This window comes from Mesoplodon densirostris, chromosome 19 (assembly GCF_025265405.1).
Source record: "Mesoplodon densirostris isolate mMesDen1 chromosome 19, mMesDen1 primary haplotype, whole genome shotgun sequence".
Classification (NCBI taxonomy): domain Eukaryota; kingdom Metazoa; phylum Chordata; class Mammalia; order Artiodactyla; family Ziphiidae; genus Mesoplodon; species Mesoplodon densirostris.
Window position 1 is genome coordinate 61,591,730 of NC_082679.1, and position 21,534 is coordinate 61,613,263.

Here is a 21,534-nt window from a genome sequence, read left to right on the forward strand (position 1 = left end):
CACGTGACCCGCGCACGCGCTGTGGGCGGGGCCGTTGCGGGACCCGCCCCCCCCGGCGTCGCGAGTGCGCGTGCGCAGCGGTTGCCGTGGGGACCAGGGAAGCGTAGGGCTGCCAACGACGCAGACGCAGAGTGGCCTGGCGGGCTGGGGGACGTAGTGATCCTACACAACCGGGCTTCCCCACTGCTAGGGGGTGTTCAGTGTTTCCGGAATGAACATGCACCGCGAGGCCTCGGAGCCCGTGGCGGACGGGGGAGCGGAGCAGGACTGCGCGCGGGAGCCGGGCTTGGAGTCAGCCGTGGAGGAGTCGGCGGGTGACCACGGGAACGCAGGCCAAGGGGGCCGCAAGGAAGGTGCCGACAGCCGCCCCAGGGAGGCGAGGGGGGCGACGGGCTGCGCCCAGCACCACACACCTAGTCTTCACAGCCAGCAGTAATAATAATAATAATAATGGCGGCCCACACTTACTAAACGATGCGTGCCGTGCGCTCACTGCATTCGAGCCATACACCCTCCCTCTGCGGTGGGCACTCCTCTCCCCGTTTCAAACAGATGAGGTTATAGAACTTGCTCCAAACAGATTACCCTCAGCCAGTCAATGACAGAACAGACTCACGCCTGGACAGTCTGACTCCAGAGCCCAAGCCCTCACTGAACACACCATTCGCCCCACCGCCCAACTTTTTAATGTTTTGAATGTTTCCCTTTATTGCCGTCACCATGTAAGATCAAAAGTTCTCTCCCCCTCTAGACGGCAAGCTACGTCAGGGCAGCACATCCTGATTGAACTGGCAGTGTCCGGTCCAGTGCCTGATCTATGGTAGACAGAGTGAATGACGAGCTGGTGCTTCTGAGGTCACTCCTCACCAGTTTTCCAGAATGGGCTTAGAAAGCAGCCTCCCCTCCTGCTTGGCTTGCACTGTAAGGGAAACTTTTTAGGGACTGGTAAAGAAACTACTTGATTTGTGTCTCATGTTTTGAACCCAGCCAACAAATATATCTTGAGCATTGACTGTCCAGGCAGGCGCTGTAAGAGTTGCTGTAGGGAAGCCATGTTGCTCTGTGCACAGACACAGGTTTGAAGCCACTCCTGCTGGGTTCACACTACCCTTCTGCAACTTGCCGGTTTTATGGCTGTTTGCCCAGAGCTTAAGCTCTCTATAGGGCAGTCTCCTCTTTTGCAAGCGAGATAGTTATAATTAGAGTGTCTGGCAGTAATAAATGGTAGTTCTTGTTATTAATATAACCAATCAATTATTATGTATATTGAGCACCTAGTCTTTATTCTGCAAACCTTTATCTGGTGCCTCTTGTGGCTGGGCATTATATGCAGTGGGAAATGGGAAATTATAAGATACAGTCCCACACACGGAGTGTTTAATCTCATTCGGTAGTCCACAGGGACACCAAGAGAACAGCAGCAAACAGTCTTAAGATTAAGTGCATTTGAATCAGCCAATTTTGATTGAGCTTTAAAAAAAATACGTGCATTTGAACGTGTTCATTTTCTTTCTACCAAAGATATTCCCATCATTTTTGTTTCTTCTTGTGTGTTTTTTGAGAGCTTTTCTTTAAATTGAAGTATAGTTGACTTATAATATTATATTAGTTTAGGTGTACAACATAATGAGTCAATATTTTTATAGATTATGTTCCATTTACAGTTACTATAAAATATTGGCTGTATTCCTTTTGCTGTACAATACATCCTTGTAGCTTATTTATTTTATAGATGGTAGTTTATATTTCTTAATCCCCTTCCTCTATCTTGCTCCTCCCTCCTCTTTTGAGAACTTTTTAAAAAGAACAGAGAACATTATAACAAACACCCATGTATCACCACCAAGAATTGAATGTGATTAGCATTTTAATCACATGTACCTCAAGTCTTTTTTTTTTTTTTTTTTTTTTTGCGGTACACGGGCCTCTCACTGTTGTGGCCTCTCCCGTTGCGGAGCACAGGCTCCGGACGCGCAGGCTCAGCAGCCATGGCTCACGGGCCCAGCCGCTCCGCGGCATGTGGGATCTTCCCGGACCGAGGCACGAACCCACGTCCCCTGCATCGGCAGGCAGACTCTCAACCACTGCGCCACCAGGGAAGCCCTGAAGTCTTTTTTTAAAGAAATAAAACATTTCAGATAAATTTGATGTTTTTTGCCCTACCCCACCTCTATTCCTAGTCCCAGTCCCTTCTCCCCACCTCCAGAATTTTGTGTGGGTTCTTTCAATCTCATCTGTCTCTCTCTCTCCCTATCCTATCTATCTATCTATCTATCTATCTATCTATCTAAAATGTGTCCTTAAACAATGCATAGCATAGGTTTGTGTGGGTCTGATTTATGTAAATGATATCCTGTGCTTATTATGAAACTTGCTTTTTTCACTCCATATGTGTTTCTGAGAATTATCCATATTGATTGACATAGCTCCAGTGCATTCTATTCCAAGGCAGAATAATAATCTGTTGCTTTATTTAACCAGTCCCTATGGATGAACATTTGCATTGTTAATAGGTTTTGGCTGTTACAAGTAATGCAGAAGTGAATATCTTTGCACACCTCTCCGTGTCCAGCTGTACAAGAACACAAGAGGTTTTATCAAAGATCTGCCTAGAAGTGAAATTTTCATAGTCCTTATCAGTACTTTAAAAATCACTGTGATACATTTAAAGAGTACCAGTTCCATGCTAAAAGCAGACAGTTATTCATCAGGTTGAAATTGGGGGACATTTTTTATACATTTCTCGATCTCTATAGAACCAATCTCTTTATTTTACAGAAATTAATGATCCTAAGGAAACATGCGTGGGTCCTTCGGACACTTCCTACCTCAGCAAGCAGAAACACAGTGGTGATAGCTGGTCAGATGGTCGCTTAGCACAGCAAAGAGATGACAAAGAAGATCGTGGCCCCAGGTTCGTGGGTGTGCTCTTGCCACTCACAGCACGCTTTTACCCACTAAGGTGGATGTTATAATCACCCCTTTGTCCAGATAAGGAAATTGAGGCTCATAGAGATTAAACAGTCGGCCCCATGTCTGAGGATTTAGTAGCAGAGTCAGGATGGCGTTGCTCTGTGGCATAACTAACCACAATCTATACAACTTTAATGCTGGACCTGGAGAGAGAGAAACATTGGTAGTTCTCGATGACACAAAGGTATTTCTATTAGAACACACTTTGCAGTTTTTGAGAAGGCTGAAAGTCACAATATTGGATGAGGCCCTGAAAGCTATAAACAAAGTCATCGGACATGTAGAATATTGTGGAATTTGTGGACGGAATGGGTGTGGCAAAGAATTTATGGGATATAGTTACAGCTGACAAATTGAAATACATTTCTTGTTCATGTTTTTCATTCAACAGAATGACTAAAAATTTTCTGCAAAAACTGTGCAAGCAGCACAAGCTTTATATGACCCCAGCACTGAACGATACACTGTATTTACACTATAAAGGTAAGGGTCTGGTGGAGGTGCTAACTCATGTCTGGTGGAAAGACTCTAGTGGTTTCAAGAATTACTTGCAGGAATCATCTGGTGTTCTTAACTTATATTTAAGTAGAAGTTTCAGAGTTTAGTGGAGATGCATGGAAAAGCAATAATAGTTCTTTGAAGAAAAAGTCTTACGTGACTGGAGTTAATATGGGTTCAAGGGAAACACATTGGTATCTTTTATTTATATTTGCTAAAGGACTCATACTTTTTCGAACCAGTAGCTACTTGTAAATACTTTGGGCTTGGGAGAGTTACGTTGTGAAGGACCGTGTCGGTGTCCAGTATCACACATAAACTTAAGTTCAGGATCATAGACAGGGCTATTCTAGCAATGAGGAAGCAGAGTGATAACTCCCAACCTCGTGCTGAATTTGGGATGGCCACCCTCCTTCATCAGACCATCTTTACGTTCATTTGTTCAGTAAATGTTTACTGAGAGCCTTCTGTGTGCCCGGCAAGTGCTGAAGATACAGAGACGGCTATGGTAAAGATGCTTCTGGTGTCTTGGGGGACAGGGCGGCCACCGTGAGAAGGTTCACGCTATGCCAGGGAGCTTCCCGGAGGGCTCCAGCAGCACAACTACTTTAAAGGTGTGGAACGACCCCTAACTGGTCTCCTCACCTCCACGTTGCCCCCTCCAAAATCCTCCACCCAATGTCTAGGTGTAACAGTGATAAGATGACTTAGGAGGGCAGACCCCAGAGGACCAATATTTAAGAGGTGGGAAGAAGCAGACCCAGTGGGTTAGACCAAGTAGAAAGAATCAGAGAGGCAGAAGAATTAGGAGAGAGATATGCCTATATTATCTACTGCTGCCTAACAAATTATCCCCAAACCTACCAACTTAAAAAACTATCATTATTTGATATTGTTTCTGAGGGTCAGAAATCTGGGAATGATTTAGCTGGGTGGTTCTGCCTCATCATTGCTATTACCCTTTTTTTTTTTTTTTTTTTTTTTGCCGTACGTGGGCCTCTCACCGTTGTGGCCTCTCCCATTGCAGAGCACAGGCTCCGGACGCACAGGCTCAGCGGCCATGGCTCACGGGCCCAGCCGCTCCGCGGCATGTGGGATCCTCCCGGACTGGGGCACGAACCCGTGTCCCCTGCATCGGCAGGCGGACTCTCAACCACTGTACCACCAGGGAAAACCGCTATTACCCTTTTTTAATAAAAACTTTTGGTTAAAACTTTTCAGGCAACAAAACAAATGACTTTGAAAAAGTTTTGGTAATGGCAGGTGCACTGTGAATTACAAATCTATAAATGAGTCACTCAAGGAAACAAAAATGTTTGTTTTCCTCACCTTAAATGTGGCTCATAAAGCTGAAAAATACCGTAAAACCAGACCCGAAGTTTGGATTGGCTTCAGGTATAGCTGGATCCTGGTGCTCACCGCCTATCTTCACGAGGCTGTTTCTCCCCTTTCCTTGGCCCTGCTTTCCCTTGGTGCTCATTCATTTCAGACAGGTCACCCCCTCACTTCCCCCAACTCCCAGGCGAGAAGGGAAGGTGGCTGCTTCGGTGTTAGGCTCCACCCTACCAGGCTGGCAATTCTAGCAGAAAGTTACCTCTTTCCAATGGAGCCAGCAAAACTCCCCAGGATTCATGAAGGTTGGCTCCACTTGGCTAAGCGTGACCAGCTCCCTGCAGAGAGCCATGGGGTAGTATCCGGACAGGCATGTCCCTCCAGAGAGGCAGTGGTGTAACTGAGGAAGGACGTGTGGATGCTGGGTAGATAGGCAAAAAAGAGGGTGACCCCTGTGCCTCTGAGTGTGTAGAAGCTTAACCAGCGCCCCCTTCCTCCCCACTAGGCTTTGACCGCATCGAGAACTTGGAAGAGTACACAGGGCTGCGTTGTCTCTGGCTGGAGTGCAACGGAATACAGAAAATCGAGAACCTAGAGGCCCAAACGGAACTGCGATGCCTCTTCTTGCAAGTGAACCTGCTCCATAAGATCGAGAACCTAGAACCTCTGCAGAAACTGGATGCTCTCAACATCAGCAACAATTACATCAAGACCATTGAAAACCTCTGTAAGAAGGCCCTGCCGTGGCGGGGCGGGGGTCGGGGGGGCGTTCTCTGGGCCCCCGCGTCCACCACCATTTCCTAGCAAAGGTTCTTAACATTCTTTTCCAGCCGTGTCGCTTACTTCTGCCGACTTCCCCTTCCAGCCTGCCTGCCGGTCCTCAACACGCTCCAGATGGCCCACAACCACTTAGAGACCGTGGAAGACATTCAGCATCTCAAGGAGTGTTTGAAACTCTGTGTCCTTGACCTTTCCCACAACAAGCTGAGTGACCCAGAGATCCTGAGCACTCTCGAGAACATGCCCGACTTGGTAAAACACGCACACGCACACAACTTGCGTTATCCTGTGTTCTGTAGACAGCAGATCTCTTTTCTCTTCCCCTCCCTCCCTTCCCCCTTCCTTTCTCCCTGCTTTCTTAACACCCATCACACTCTTTTTTCCTCTCTGTATTTTTAGCTGGAGTGTTTTAAATGCCAGATGCTGTATCGTTTCACCCACAAATATTTCAGTGTGTATTTTTTTTTTTTTTTTTTTTTTTGCGGCACGCGGGCCTCTCACTGTTGTGGCCTCTCCCGTTGCGGAGCACAGGCTCCGGACGTGCTGGCTCAGCGGCCATGGCTCACGGGCCCAGCCGCTCCGCGGCATGTGGGATCTTCCCGGACCGGGGCACGAACCCATGTCCCCTGCATCAGCAGGCGGACTCTCAACCACTGCGCCACCAGGGAAGCCCAATAAATAAATATTTTTAAAAAAGAAAAAGCTAGGATAAATGCTTGTTGTTTTTTTCTTCTTTTTATGTATTCCTTTTCAGAGAAATGAGTCAAGAACGTAGGAACCTCTAAAGGTGACAATGAGGCTGAACCTCTAAAGGTTCACGTTATCATCGTGAACACAAAGATTTATAGATACGTATTTGATATGACTTAAGCCTTGCTGTCATTTTAATTTGGGGTGATTGAATGGTCCCATCTTCTGGCCTGTGGCAACCCCTCCAGGCAGCTCCTGTGTCCTTTAGACTCAACTCCAGCAGCCTTTGATGACTTCCTTTTTAGTGTATTTGTGTTGTCAAGTGAACTAGGAAAAAATATTCCAAATAGCACACAAAAAACTTGAGTTCACTGTTTACTGCTTAGGGTATGGATAAGAAAGAAAAAGTAAGTCCATTTAAAGAAAAACAATAAGCAAATCATAGTTCAAGAACAATCTGTAGAGCAGAGTGTCACCAAAGACTAATTTAGAATTTATATTATCACCAGTATATGGTGATAATATAAAGCTGTATTATAATACCTTTTTTTGGCCTGGCTGCCATAACAAAGTACCACACTGAGAGGCTTAAACAATGGAAATTTATTTTCTCATGATTCTGGAGGCTAGAAGTCCGAGATCAAGGTGTCAGCAGGGTTGGTTTCTCCTGAGGCCTCTCTCCTTGGCATGTAGATGGCCATCTTCTCCCTGGGTCCTCATATGGCCTTCTCAGTGTGTCTCTCTGTGTCCTAATCTCCTCTTCTTACAAGGACCTATTGGATCATGCCCCACCCTCATGACATCATTTCATCTTAATCACCTCTTCAAAGACTCTGTCTCCAAACACAGTCACATTTTGAGGCACTGGGGGTTAGGACTTTAGCATATGAGTTTGCTGGGGGGATGCAATTCAACCCATAACAAGAACAGTCTGCCTCGTGGTCATTTTGTGATGGCTTTTACATTCTCCATACACAGGCAGCCCTTTAGTCCCTGCCCCTGGGGCACATTGCTCCCCTCACTCAGCCCCACAGAACAGGTCACTTGAACCAGTATATTTATTTTCCTGAACAAGAAAAATCACTTTAGATATGAAAAACATTTCACCAGTTCAGGCAAACCGATGTTAAATGTTTCACCCACATGTCACCTTGACCATTCACCTTCTTGAGTTTCATCGGCAGGAGGGGAGGTGACAGTATTTAAAGAGGGGTGGGGACGGCGCACTGGCACTGCTGTGTCGCTTTCCCTTTCCTGGTCCCGACTTGACATCCAGAAGACCTATAAGCCTGGCAGTAGATAAGCAGGCACTTTGCATCCTATGCCCTCAGTCACCACTTCTTATCTGTCTAGCTGCCGTGTACATTTTCTTAAAATGGGTCCTGGCTGGGAAGGACAGAAAATGATCAATTGGAGATTAATTTCAGTAAAAGACATTGGGCCAGCAAAACTAATGCAATCACTGCCCTTGGGTAAAGGCCTCAGGAAGTGTTTCCCAGTATTTTTCTGGAAGGACAGTGAGATTTAGGATCTGAAGTTCAAGTGTAATAGAAGAAAGGGCTGCCCAGGCCTCGGGACAGTTCTGATGGCACAGAAACAACGAAAGCCTCTGCTTTCTCTGATACCGTCTTCATGATCTGATGTCAACACTCCGTTTATTTATTTATTTTCAGAGCACTGCACATATTAAATGTTTTAATCGCATCCATTTTTCAGTGATTAATGTGGCTCTGCCTGTGTGCTTCCAGCGTGTACTGAATTTGATGGGAAACCCAGTGATTAGGAGCATCCCTAATTATCGAAGGACAGTCACTGTTCGACTAAAACATTTAACATACCTGGATGATAGACCAGTTTTTCCAAAGGACAGGTAAGGAAATGAAAAGCCTTTTGATCATACTTAATAGGGAATAGTTGAGCATGCTCAATATTAAACTTTTTAAAATTTCTGATTTTTGAGCATTTCCACATATCATTAAATATTCCAGTAAAATAGGTTTAATGGCTTACATGATTGTTTATAATAGGAAATTCCCTGTTTTTGAGCACTTATTCATAGATTTTTCATAATCCTTTGATAATTATCCTTCTATATAAGTCTCTGATCTCATGGCCGGTTATTTCCTTAGGATGGAACCCTGAGTTGTACTATTGGATTAAAGATAAGGACTGTGGTTTGAGACTTTTAAAAGGTGTTTTAAAATATTTTCTAATTGTTTTCTAGAATGTTCGTATCAACTTATAACTTCCCCAGACACAGCCATGTAAACAAAACAAAACCTTTGCCAGGCCAACTGATGACTGAAGGTGGTACCTCGCTTTATTTATTTATTTTTTATTCATTCATTTTTTGGCTGCATTGGGTCTTTGTTGCCGTGCACAGGCTTTCTCTAGTTGCGGTGAGCAGGGGCTACTCTTCATTGTGGTGTGCAGGCTTCTCATTGCAGTGTCTTCTGTTGTTGCAGAGCATGGGCTCTAGGGCACAAGGGCTTCAGTAGTTTTGGCTCACGGGCTCTAGAGCACAGGCTCAGTAGTTGTGGCGCACGGGCTTAGTTGCTCTGCGGCATGTGGGATCTTCCTGGACCAGGGCTCGAACCCGTGTCCCCTGCATTGGCAGGCAGATTCTTAACTACTGTGCCACCAGGGAAGTCCCAGTACCTCGTTTTAAATTTGCATTTTTGGGTAACTGATGAAGCTGGTCATTTTTACTACCTTTGTCGGGCATTTATGTTTCCTTCTCTATGAGTACTGCATTCATGACTTCTTCCCAGTTTCCTTTTGGGGGGATGCTTTTTCTTACTGATTCATAAGAGCTCTTTGCGTATCAAGAATATTGAACCCGGGACTGCCATGTGTATCATCACTGCTTTTATCTGGGTTTTTAATTTACCTTTTCTTTCTTTTTGGCCGCACCTCATGGCTTGCGGGATCTTAGTTCCCCTACCAGAGATCAAACCCTCGCCCTCGGCAGTGAAAGCAGAGTCCTAACCACTGGATATCCAGGAAATTCCCTTAATTTACCTTTTGACTGAGGCAACTATTCATTCATTCCAGCTTAGAATAAAACTTCAGTAACTGGGATGGCCTGAAGGGAAGTGCAAATCTGAATTTTCCAACACTTAAAAAGAAACGTAGCTGGTAGTATGTTTTTTTTGCTTTTTTGTTTTTTTGCGGTACGCGGGCCTCTCACTGTTGTGGCCTCTCCTGTTGCAGAGCACAGGCTCCGGACGCGCAGGCCCAGCGGCCACGGCTCACGGGCCTACCGCTTCGCGGCACGTGGGATCTTCCCGGACCGGGGCACAAACCCACGTCCCCTGCATCGGCAGGCGGACTCTCAACCACTGCGCCACCAGGGAAGCCTCTCCAGGCTTCTTTTGATTTCCATTTGCATGGAATATCTTTTTCCATCCCCTCATTTTCAGTCTGTATGTGTCCCTAGGTCTGAAGTGGGTCTCTTGTAGACAGCATATATATGGGTCTTGTTTTTGTATCCATTCAGCAAGCCTGTGTCTTTTGGTTGAAGCGTTTAATCCATTCACATTTAAGGTAATTATCGATATGTATGTTCCTATGACCATTTTCTTAATTGTTTTGGGTTTGTTTTTGTAGGTTCTTGTCTTCTGTTGTGTTTCCCACTTAGAGAAGTTCCTTTAGCATTTGTTGTAGAGCTGGTTTGGTGGGGCTGAATTCTCTTACCTTTTGCTTGTCTGTAAAGCTTTTGATTTCTCCATCAAATCTGAATGAGATGCTTGCCAGGTAGAGTAATCTTGGTTGTAGATTCTTCCCTTTCATCACTTTAAATATATCATGCCACTCCCTTCTGGCTTGTAGAGTTTCTGCTGCGAAATCAGCTGTTAACCTTATGGGAGTTCCCTTGTATGTTAAATGTCATTTTTCCCTTGTTGCTTTTAATAATTTTTCTTTGTCTTTAATTTTTGTCAGTTTGACTACTGTGTGTCTCAGTATGTTTCTCCTTGGGTTTATCCTGCCTCGGACTCTCTGCACTTCCTGGACTTGGTGGCTATTTCCTTTCCCATGCTAGGGATGTTTTCGTCTATAATCTCTTCAGATATTTTCTTGGGTCCTTTCTCTCTTTTCTCCTTCTGGGACCCCTATAATGTGAATGTTGGTGCATTTAATGTTGTCCCAGAGGTCTCTTAGGCTGCCTTCATTTCTTTTCATTCTTTTTTCTTTATTGTGTTCTGTGACAGTGAATTCCACCATTCTGTCTTCCAGGTCACTTATCCATTCTTCTGCCTCAGTTATTCTGCTATTCATTCCTTCTACTGTATTTTTCATTTGTTACTGTATTGTTCATCTGTTTGTTTGTTCTTTAATTCTTCTAGGTCTTTGTTAAACATTTCTTGCATCTTCTCGATCTCTGCTTCCATTCTTTTTCTGAGGTCCTGGATCATCTTCACTATCATTTTTCTGAATTCTTTTTCTGGAAGGATGCCTATCTCCACTTCATTTAGTTGTTTTTCTGGGGTTTTATCTTGTTTCTTCATCTGGTACATAGCCCTCTGCCTTTTCATTTTGTCTTTCTGTGAATGTGGTTTTCGTTCCACAGGCTGCAGAATTGTAGTTCTTCTTGATTCTGCTGTCCGCCCTCTGGTGGATGAGGCTATCTCAGCCCATATTTTCTTTATCTATCAGTTGATGGACATTTGGGTTGCTTCCACTTTTTGGCTGTCTTGAACAGTGTTGCTATCAATGTTCATGTGCAGGGTTTTGTGTGTGGACATTTGTTTTCAACTCATTTGAGTAAATACTTAGGAGCATGATTGCTGGATTATATGTAAGATTATGTTTGCTTTGTAATTGCCAAGCTGTCTTTCATGGGGCTGCACCATTTTGCATTCCCACCAGCAATGAAGGAGCATTCCTGTTGCTGCACATCCTTCCTGGCATTTGGTGTTGTCAGTGTTCTGGATTTTAGCCGTTCTATTGAGTGTCAAGTAGCATCTCATTGGTTTAATTTGCACTTTCCTGACGTCCTATGATGATGAGCTTATTTGCCACCTGCCTATCTTCTTTGGTGAGGTGTCCAGTTCTTTTGCCCACTTTTTAAAATGTGTTTTTTCATTTTTGAGTTGTTTTTTTTTTTTTTTTTTGTGGTACGCAGGCCTCTCACTGTTGTGGCCTCTCCCGTTGCAGAGCACAGGCTCCGGACGCGCAGGCCCAGTGGCCATGGCTCACGGGCCCAGCCGCTCCACGGCATGTGGGATCCTCCCAGACCAGGGCACAAACCCGCGTCCCCTGCATCGGCAGGCGGACTCTCAACCACTGCACCACCAGGGAAGCCCCATTTTTGAGTTTTAATAGTTCTTTGTATGTTTTGGATACAAGCCATTTTTCAGTTATCTTTCTTGCAGATATTTTCTCCCAGTGCAGTTCGTCTTCTCATTCTTTTAACCTCTTCCCGTTTTTAAGTCATCTTTGTACTAATGAGTTGCAATAGGTTTTTATATATTCTAGATACAACCCCCTGATCAGGTATATGATTTGCATACCCATTCTGTGGGTTGTCTTTTATTTGTGGTACTCTTTGCATGACACACGTTTTTAATTTTGGTGGAGTCCAATTTCTCTATTTTTTTCTTTTGTCACTTGTGCTCTTGGCCTCATATCTGGAAGGCTTTGCAAACCATTAGATTTAAAGATTAAAAATGTGCATGTGTTAATATGTATCCTTGCAGTCATATGTCCTGTGCCTTTAGTTTGATTTTGGGGAAGATGAGCAAGTTTGGTCAGATAGTATATGTTTTGGATTTACGTCTAACCTGTGACAATTCAAACCTCCCCAATTTCTGGGGTGTTCTTGTTGCTTTGTTTTTTGTTTTTAATACTCCTAAACAGAGCTTGTGCAGAGGCCTGGGCACGAGGAGGGTACAAAGCTGAGAAGGAGGAGAGACAGCAGTGGGAGAGCAGAGAGCGGAAGAAGATCACAGACAGCATTGAGGCCTTAGCCGCGATCAAGCGCCAGGCTGAGGAGAGGAAACAGCAGAAAGCAAGCCAAGAGCAAGGTGCATGCTTGAGATACAAGGAGGACCCCGAGCTCCGTTTAGATTAAAAATCTGGGCTGTTGAACTCACAGTCTTTCATCTTGGGGATTGGGGGTGGGGGGTGGGGACCATTTGTTCACGTACCTGCAGATCCATCTGCCCTTGACCTCATGCAAGGATGGTGCTGGGCCTGCTCATCCGGAGCCTGTGCTCCGCAATGGGAGAGGCCACAGCGGTGAGAGGCTCGCGTACCGCCAAAAAAAAAAAAAAAAAAGCTTTAAGAAAAGTTAAAACGAACAGCTGAATTGTCTGTTTAGATCAGATGGTTGTTAATATTTTGGCACACACAGGCACACACACACACAGTCTTTCCTGTTCTGCTGACCCATTTGAAACCAAAGGCAGACATCATGGCCCTTAACCCCAAATACCTCAGCCTGCGTCTCCTAAGAGCCCCCTGCACAGTTTTCTAGTGGCTGTGTCCTGTGCCGGCAGTGCATGCGCTAGGCATCCCCCTGGTGGACTTTCAGCCCGTGTATTTAGCACCTAAACAGCACTCTGATGACCATCCTGGCAGTTCACTGCAGGTCCCCCTTGTCTTCCCAGGACGTTCCCAGCTCACTGTGGACTTCTGCTCAGGGGAGATGCTCGCGCCAGACAGTGCCGGGGACTTGGGTGCCAGTGTGGAAGGGGAGGAAGCGCCTGAAGAGGACAGAGAAACGTGGCAGAAGACAGAGCTGTTTGTCAAGGAGAGCTTCGAGGCCAAGGACGAGCTATTCCCAGAAAAGTCAGAAGAGTCGAGTCTCCCGGAGGAGCTGCCTGTGGATCCTGACGGGGAGCCAGGAGGGGCGCTCCCTGCCAAGGCCCCGTCACCGAGCCCCGGAGCTGCCTGGGAAGGTAGGTGGTTGAGAACAACAGGGGTGTAGATGGGCCAGCACCCATCTGGGGGCCTCGGGTTTCCACTTCTGACTGCTGAGTCTGCGAGTTATCTAGAACCACAAGGGGAGCCAGGACTGCATTTCTAGTATCAGCTTCAACAAGGTGCAAAGAAATGGGTGAGATGCTAACAGTGTATTTTATCTAACCCAGTACATCTAAAATATAATAATTTATATCATCATAAAGTTATTCATGAGATCCTTTCCCTCTTTTGACACTAAGTCTTCAAAATCCAGCCTGTATATGCCACTTATAGCACATCTCAATTCACATGCTCACTTTTGAATGGTTAAGGTGAAATGCAGCTCTATGAAAAGAAGCAAGTTGTTTTGGGCTGCTTCATTTTTTCAATTGAAATGAATTAAAAGTAGATACAATTAAAAATCCAGCCCCTCAGGAGTACTGGCCACATTGCAGGCACATGGCCATAGCTACCACAGTGGATGCTGCTGACCTAGAAGGGAAGCCCACTGGCAGGTTCTTGCCAAGTTCCTGGGGTCCTGCTGACTAACAGATAAACCCAGGACTCGGCCCTGGACACTGCCCACTACTGCTGTGTCTGTGCAGCCCTGGGAGACCCGAACCTTCTGTTCCCAGCCTGAGCAGGATTTCAGGTCCATCTGGGGAGGTCAGCTGGTCTGGCCCCCACTGTCTGGGAGAGACCTCGAAGTAACCCTAGTCTCTAGACTGCCGAGGGGGCAAAGGCCACACCCCAGGGCACCAGAGAGGGGTGAATTATCTTTCCAGCTGAAGATAATGGCAGGGCAGACTATCCTCAAAGATTAACTCAACTGAGCTCTATTTTAATTATTCCTTTCAAAACCTTACTGGCCACTCCATACCCCCAAACAATCAGTGCTCCATTATTCACTGGGATTTACTCCCCACTCCCCTTTTGTTCAGTAACATCTGAAAAATTTATCTTGTAGCCTACAGTCTTTAACAAGATGTCTGTGGGAAATAGAAATGCACCTTAGGAAGGAGGGGTGGTGTAGGGAGTGAGGTGACCTGTGACTGTGCTGCCATCCATGGCCCTGGCCCCCATCAGGGATGCTGGAGCTCATGAAGTCCCCAGGGGTTCCAGCAGGTGAGGCAGGAGCAGTGGGCGGAGAGCAGGGAAGGAGCAGGAAAGCGCGTGGGATCTAAACAGCCACAGCCACAGGGAGAATAGGCTCCCGGGGAGGGGGACACGCCCTGCCCACCCCCCCGATGCCCTCCTCACACTTGTCGGGTGGCTGCTGCGCCGCTCCTCTTCTGACTTTGCCATGAGACTGCGGCTGGAATGCATCTATGAGAAGCGTGACTTGATTTAATTTCCCTTGGGAGGCACTGAAGCCCTGCTTTCTATGGCTCCTGGCACCACTTTGCTGCATGGGATTGTAGACCCTCCAAGACCTGGTCACTCCTTGGTTTCTGGGAGAGAATTTCTACTAGACAAGGGTCATGTTTTCCCTCGAGCTTCCCACAGGTGGCGATGTTATAGGTTTTATTATTTAAAAGGGGGCACTAATCATGTATTAAACACACGGGGAAAAGAGCATCCTCTGAACTACTGATGTAGGTGTTGGCACGTGTATTCTGAGATCCAGATACAAGGTTTTGCCTGCATCCTCACTCCCCCTCTGGTAAGTTTTTTGCCTTGAAACCGCACCTAGCCTAGAAGCAGAGTTTTCTATGAGTGAAACCATCAATTGCCTTCCTGAACGAAGGGCACATTTAACAAGGAGCTGGCAACCTGCGGCAGGTCGGAAGAGGGAGGCGCAGCCAGATGTTTATCTAACATGTCAGCCAAGGCCATGACTTCCAGCTTAGCCTCCCCAGAATCCCATGATCAGGTGCTCTCACCATTAACCCATGTTACTGAGTTGGCAACTGGGGCTCAGAGAGGTGAAGTAACCTGCTCCACGTCACAGAGCAAGTGATAGTGGGGCACAACTGAAGCCAGATCTGCCCGCAGAGACCAAGCTGGTCTCCACCCCGATTCACTGCCATCCTCCCTGCTTTTAAGCCCCCAAGGCCTTTGCTGCCCACCCCTCCTCCACAGTCCCCTCCCTGCTGAGCTAAACCCTCTGGGTGTCCTGAGTCCCAAGAGGGGAGCTGGGCTGTCAGAACAAGGAGGTACCTCTTCCACGCAAGTTACTCAACCTCAAGAAAAGCAAACCTAAATATAAAAGCCATGTTTAAAAAAAAAATCACTTTTCCATTTACCTTTCTTGCGTGGCGCACAGTCTTCCCTTACAAGTCACGAGGCCTAGTGAAGGATGCAGGAAATTAGGAGATAAACGGTACGAGCAGCTTTGCTGCGTTCCGTGGGCTCATTCTCTCTCATCATGGAGTCAGGAGCCAGGGGAGGCTGCCTGGGGACCGAGTCAGGGCTCGGAGGCTTGAATAGCTCCCCATCCCGACGTTAAGTGTAAACAGGACCGGGGGAAACGTGATGTGAGCGCATACTGTCGCGGAGACACACGTTTCCCACATCTGATGACACTCTGTCTAGAGGAGCCTTAGCTTCCTTCCAGTGGTCACCAGAATGGCACAGAGGATGACACACGCGTTTCACTAAAACACTCTGTGAACAGGCGAGGCAGCGAATTTTCTAGACAGACACCCTGAGGTCAAACCCAAGTCCAGCCCCTTAACCAGCTGGGACACCTCAGGCAAGCCATAAAACCTCTCGGAGCCCGTTCTAGCCCCTGCGAAGTGGGAACAGTCTCTACCGTGGATCGCATGAGGCAACGTAAGGAACACACCCAACAACTAGTCTCTTCCCTACCTCGCCTTTTCCTGGCACACAAAGCCTAAGCAGGTAGGTTTTAGGAAACAAAGGGACTTGGCAGCTGCCTGGACTAGAAGCTTCTGCTGGCTGGGAAGCTGGACACCACGGTGCCACGAGCAGGACACAGGGGTCCAGGGGAAGGGCTGGTTGGAGGGGAAGCAGATTACTGTCGTAATTAGAAGCTATGAAGCCACGGGCACAGCCAAGTGCAAGAGACCACGACAAACCGGGCCTGGGATGTGGGCCTGGAATCGTCCACAGCAGCGCCGGAAGCCCCTGCCCACTTCCTTATATCATTCTTTTTTTTAACGTCTATTTATCTACTTTGCTTATTTTATTTTTTCTTTATTTTTGGCTGCTTTGGGTATTCGTTGCTGCACTCGGGCTTTCTCCAGCTGTGGTGAGCGGGGGCTACTCTTCGTTGCGGTGCGCAGGCTTCTCATTGCGGTGGCTTCTTGTTGCGGAGCACGGGCTGTAGGCGCGCGGGCTTCAGTAGTTGTGGCACGCGGGTTCAGTCACTGAGGCTCGTGGGCTCTAGAGCGCAGGCTCAGTAGTTGTGGCGCATGGGCTTAGCTGCTCTGTGACATGTGGGATCTTCCTGGACTGGGGACTGAACCCATATCCCCTGCACTGGCAGGTGGGTTCTTAACCACTGCGCCACCAGGGAAGTCCCCCTTGTTTCATTCTAAACGGGTACCCCAACGTGGCTCTCGAGTCAAACTGGGCACGGCCAGTCCTCAGGGTGGACAGCGGACCAGCATGTTGTGAGCAGAGCGGGGCCATTCATCTCTAATCATGGAGACTGGAGAGGAAGCAGAGGGCAGGATAAGAGGGGCCTGGGGGAGGAAGACAAGCCGTCTGGACTCCACGTTCCACAGGCAACCCTGCAGTGACTTCACAGGTCTCCCTGACGCTCGTGCAGCAGGAGGGGCTGTGGAACTTGGCCTTTGGCACCAGGGCCTTTCTTTCATCATCTCCTGGCCCATCAGTCATGCCTTTTCCAAGGCTCCTGCGTATTCTTCACGGATTCCTGGCTGGTGCTTCCATCTCCAGGTTCCAGAAAGGGGGCAGCTGTCTCCCTTTCTTGTCAGACATAATCTTGACCTGAGCTGGGATTCTTGCAGCTCCTGTCACAGGGGTTGGAGGCTTTCAGACCCGAGGGCTTTGTCCTTCCTCTTGGAATCGCCTTAACCTCGGGTTTGCCCGTCTGTCCACTGTGTATGAAACTAAATCCAAGATTAATGTAACTCTTTGTTGTTCCTTAGAATCAGCGCCCCAGACTGTGGCCACTGAAAGTGCATCAGGTACAGAGCTCTGTGGAGCTGAAGATTTGGAAGCCATCAGACTGGAGATGAAAGAGAAGCTCTTCATTGAGGTACGTAATTGGTGCATCTGCAGAGAAGTATCTGCGGTACAGCCAGTATCAGATCAGACACAAAACTTCCAAATCCTCGCTGCCCAGAGTGTGGCCCTTGGGCCAGCAAGCATGGTCTCCCCTGAGGGCTGCTAGGAAGGCAGAAGCCCAGGCCCCACCCCAGACCCACTGCTCAGGACCTGCACTTAATAAGCCCTCCCCCAGGGGGGTCCGTGCCTGTGCACCTCCAAGACTGAGAAGTGATGGCCCAGGTGAGTCCCCTTGAACTACGTCTACAAAACTCTTGACGTGTTTTCCCCAAAGAAGCTACACTGAAAGCAGCTCTGGCTGGCTGGCCGTACACAGAACCCTTGAGAAAGCCGCACTTGATCATCAGAGCCTCATCCTCAGTGGACAGCTGCCCGTCTTCCTGGCTTGGAGGAGCAACGGCTCCTGTCCCCTGGCCTGACTGTCCAGCTGCCCGTCCCCTGGGGCTTATTCAGTGAGGGGCCGCCTGACCTTGGGACCGATCACAGCCCAGAGCACGGCCCTCCTCCCTGAAGCCCTTCCGCTCTGATAACAGTCTGACATGCTATGCCCACAGGAATGGGTCTCTGGGGAGGTACACGCTTTGCCATGACCCCCGGGAACGGTGCTTTGGTGGGGCAAGGGGTGGGGGCCAGCGCCCCCCACCTGTAGCCTCACACCTTGCTCGCCCGGAGGACGGCCCGCCTCTCTGCCCATGAGTGAGCTCCTTCCCTTCAAGCCTGTGCGCAGCTTCGCCTGCCCCCACCCGCTTCTTCCATAAACTCCTACATGGGTGTTCCATTCCCAACCTCACAATTTCACGTAGCTCAATAAGTGTTCAACCGAGTACAGCCAATATTCAGAGTGGGTTTCTGGTTTTCTGGGCCTATATATACACATGACAAAACAAAAGTGGGCAATTCTTCCCTAACATGTGATAACTGACCGTATACAGGACCCCAACACGAAGCTAGTACTGACCATTCTTCCTCTTTGTCCAGCACTATTTTAAACACATCTTGTTATCGACTCACTTAACCCTTCCAACAACTCTAAGACATAGGTACCACCGTCATCCCCATTTTACAGATGAGGAAATTGAGAAACAGAGAGGTTAAGCAACTTGCCCAAGGCTCCACAGCCAGGCAAGGATGGAGCAGGAGTAGCCACCCAGGCAGTGTGGCTCCAGAGCCCGTGCATCTAACCACACACTGTGCCTGCCTCACACGCTGGACGGGGTCTATAGATGAAGATACCCCCAAACACAACACAAAACAGAAAAGCCCCCCTAGTTTGGGGGAGGTCCAAAATAGACTCGTTTGATGCCACAGAGTCCTAAGACGAATTTGTGTGTAGGAGGTACGTCTCCCCCAGAGATGAACTGGGTAACACCAAAGTGAAGTGGAGAAAAGAGGTGGAAATTTTTGAAACACGTCACACCTTGCAAATCTCTTTCACTGATCAGATCCAGGTACCTGGTGTTGCCTCGTGCGTGTGTTTCAAGCGTGCACGTGGCCTGAGTGGTCTGGGTCACTCCGCAGGCCCCTCCACACTCCGAGCACGTAGCACAGGCTTGGTTGGCTGTGCGGCCGCGTCTGTCCCGTGGACCGGGCATTGGGAGCGTGCCCTCCTGCTGACGGGGATTGTTTTCTCTTCCAGGACCTGCCTGACTTGGAAGACGTGGATGCAGGCGGATCTCTGGGAGACCAGCACAAGGTGACCTCTCACACATCCCCCCAGTCCCACCTTCCCTTCCAGCCCTGTCACTGACCAGGTATCTCGGAAAGTTGCATGCCCTTTGTGCTTGAAGCCTTCTCACCTCACCTAAGGAAACGCGGCTGTTTACTGTTGCTCCCCTCTCTGAGGTTTCACAACTAGCCACTTCGGTTTTTTTGAACAGGTCTTTTATCACTGATTTTTAATAATCATGTTCTGTACATGATTATCTGAACATTTTTTCTATCCTTTTGATGTATCTGTACGTTCATCTAGTGAATGTCTGTACCACAGTGACACACGGGCAGGGGAAGGGAGGGAGGAGAGCATAGAAGGCCCTATGGGGGCCTCTCCCAAGGTGGCCCGACCCTCCTCCCTCTGGCCATGCTGAGAGCCAGTGTGGGCCAGCCCCGGGGGCCCCAAGGAGAGGGAAACCTAAGGTGTAACCTCAGGGCAGGAACTCTTCATCGAAGGAGGGACACAGACACAGGGGACCACAGTTCCATGGGGGCCTGACCTCCAAAGCACGACTAGGTGGCCGGGTGAAGGCGGAGCCCGTCAGAAGCCAAGGCTCACAGACGAACCATTCAGGGACCCAGGAGGGTGGTGGTGCAGCACGAACAGAGTGGGCGAGGGCCGTGCCACACGGAGACCTGACGAGGACCTGAGGGCGTGGAGACCTGGCTGCAGAGCTCACCATGGCCTCCAGGGCTCACAGACGGCTGCCAAGGAGTGTCCATCCTGAGGCCCGACTTTCAAGCAGCGAGTGCTGTGCTCCCTCGGGCCCACAGTGTGATAGATTAAAAAAGCCGAATTAGCATTGTGCATTTTAGAGACTATTGTGAAAACGAAAATGTTCAAATACATCTTTTTTCTTTTAACAGAAGATGTGCTTTCCAAAGATTACAGCCATCTCGAGCCTGAGTGACGACAGTGACCCTGAACTAGACTACACCTCACTCCCAGTGCTGGAAAACGCTTCCACAGACGCCCCTTCCAGTATATTCGCAGTCTCCAAGGACACCTCCAGGAAGGCCGAGACGGAGACGCCCTTTACAGGCATATTTAAAGCAGCAGCAGAGAGGGACTTGGCAACCCATAGGAGAGACACCAAGGCCCCTCGCCCACTGATTCAGGAGCTGAACGATGACGAGCCTTCAGGGCAACCACCCTGGCCCCCAGCCTGCAAAAGGGAAGCCGCGCCAGCCCCGTGCAGTGAGGACAGGGATGGGGACCTGCTTCTGGCCTGCACTCCAGGTACTGTCACCCAACTTTCAAGGCTACAGGGGCCAAAAGCTTCTCAGGGGGAAATGGACTGTGGACCACCCAAACCCAGAGCGGGTGGCCACCTGGGCCTTTGCCCTAGGAATCCCGTGTTCTCAGAGGGGGTCACTCACGACCTCTCCAGAGACCACGGAGATCGCTAGAGCATGTTCCTAAGTCGCCAGCCGGGGCCAAGGAGCTGCCAGACCAACCCCCTCCCTGACCTTCCCCATCCTTGGCCCCTCCAGACCAAGGCTGCTGAGGGAAGGAGGGGACCGGTGATACCGCAGCTGGGAATATGGGACAAAATGAGGGTGACAGCTGGCCGGAGGGTGTGGGTCGTCCACATGAAGGCCCAGGACCGGGATGAATGACTGTGAGATGCTGCTGGCCGGGAAGGGAGCTTCAGCAGGCAGGGACGGCGCCCACAGTGCCCGGCTGGGTGGGACCGGTACAGCCATACCCTGACGTGCCCGCCGGCCTGGCGCTGGGGCCTGTGCCTATGACCAGGGAGGGGCACTTTGGGGGAAGCTGGCTAGTGCTTGCTGGTCACGAGCGCACTGGGGGCAGCTCTGTGTTCAGCTTTGTGCCTCCGGGTATCCAATTCGGGGAGCCTGTTGCACGCACACGACCCCCGCTGTAACCCACACTGGACGGCAGCCAGGCTTCTTGCTGAACACCAGCTTGCGTGGCTGCCCCAAGGCCTGCGCGCGGGAAGGGAGGAGGGCCGGCCGCACTTTCCACGGACACCGAGTTACCCATTTCCTGGCTCTTTAGGAAACAGCCCCGAAAAGGATGAAGTCCAGTCTGAGATGGAGCCTGAGGAGTGCCCGGAGCCCAAGGCCAGAGGAGACTGGGACTGAGCCCAAGGCAGCCCCTCTGCTCTTGGACTAACAGGGCCTGACCCCCCAGCAGGGGCAGGTCACCCCCTTGGCTGGGCTCCCCTTCCCTTCCAAGAGTCGCAGTTACTGAGGGCGTGCAGGGCCCTGGACACGGACGGCACTGTGCTCCCTGCTCTCAAAGCCTCACACGACCCCTGGTTATTTGCAGTATAAACCATGTAACTGTAAATGTCTCCCTTGAGCACTGTAAACATTTTAGCACCCACGCAAGTCCCTATGTTATTGGATTATTTGATGTCCAGTGAGTCACACGATTCACTTCATCAGGTACCCGAGACA

At 49.0% G+C, this 21,534-nt stretch overlaps 1 protein-coding gene across 2 annotated transcripts; it reads left to right on the forward strand.

The window, feature by feature from the left end:
- The first annotated feature begins 129 nt into the window (after positions 1–129).
- On the forward strand, positions 130–21,384 carry DNAAF1 (dynein axonemal assembly factor 1). Of its 2 annotated transcripts, XM_060084175.1 has the most exons (12): positions 130–353; positions 2,779–2,914; positions 3,365–3,456; positions 5,309–5,530; positions 5,669–5,835; positions 8,022–8,143; positions 12,133–12,299; positions 12,885–13,175; positions 17,259–17,368; positions 19,034–19,090; positions 19,975–20,347; positions 21,131–21,384. In XM_060084175.1, exons 1-12 carry the CDS (start codon positions 212–214, stop codon positions 21,214–21,216), a joined length of 1,965 nt encoding a protein of 654 aa, XP_059940158.1. In that variant the 5' UTR covers positions 130–211; the 3' UTR covers positions 21,217–21,384. The 2 variants fall into 2 exon arrangements, with proteins under 2 accessions (XP_059940158.1, XP_059940160.1); XM_060084177.1 differs by lacking the exon at positions 2,779–2,914 and having other exon boundaries at positions 274–353.
- Positions 21,385–21,534: the final 150 nt, after the last annotated feature.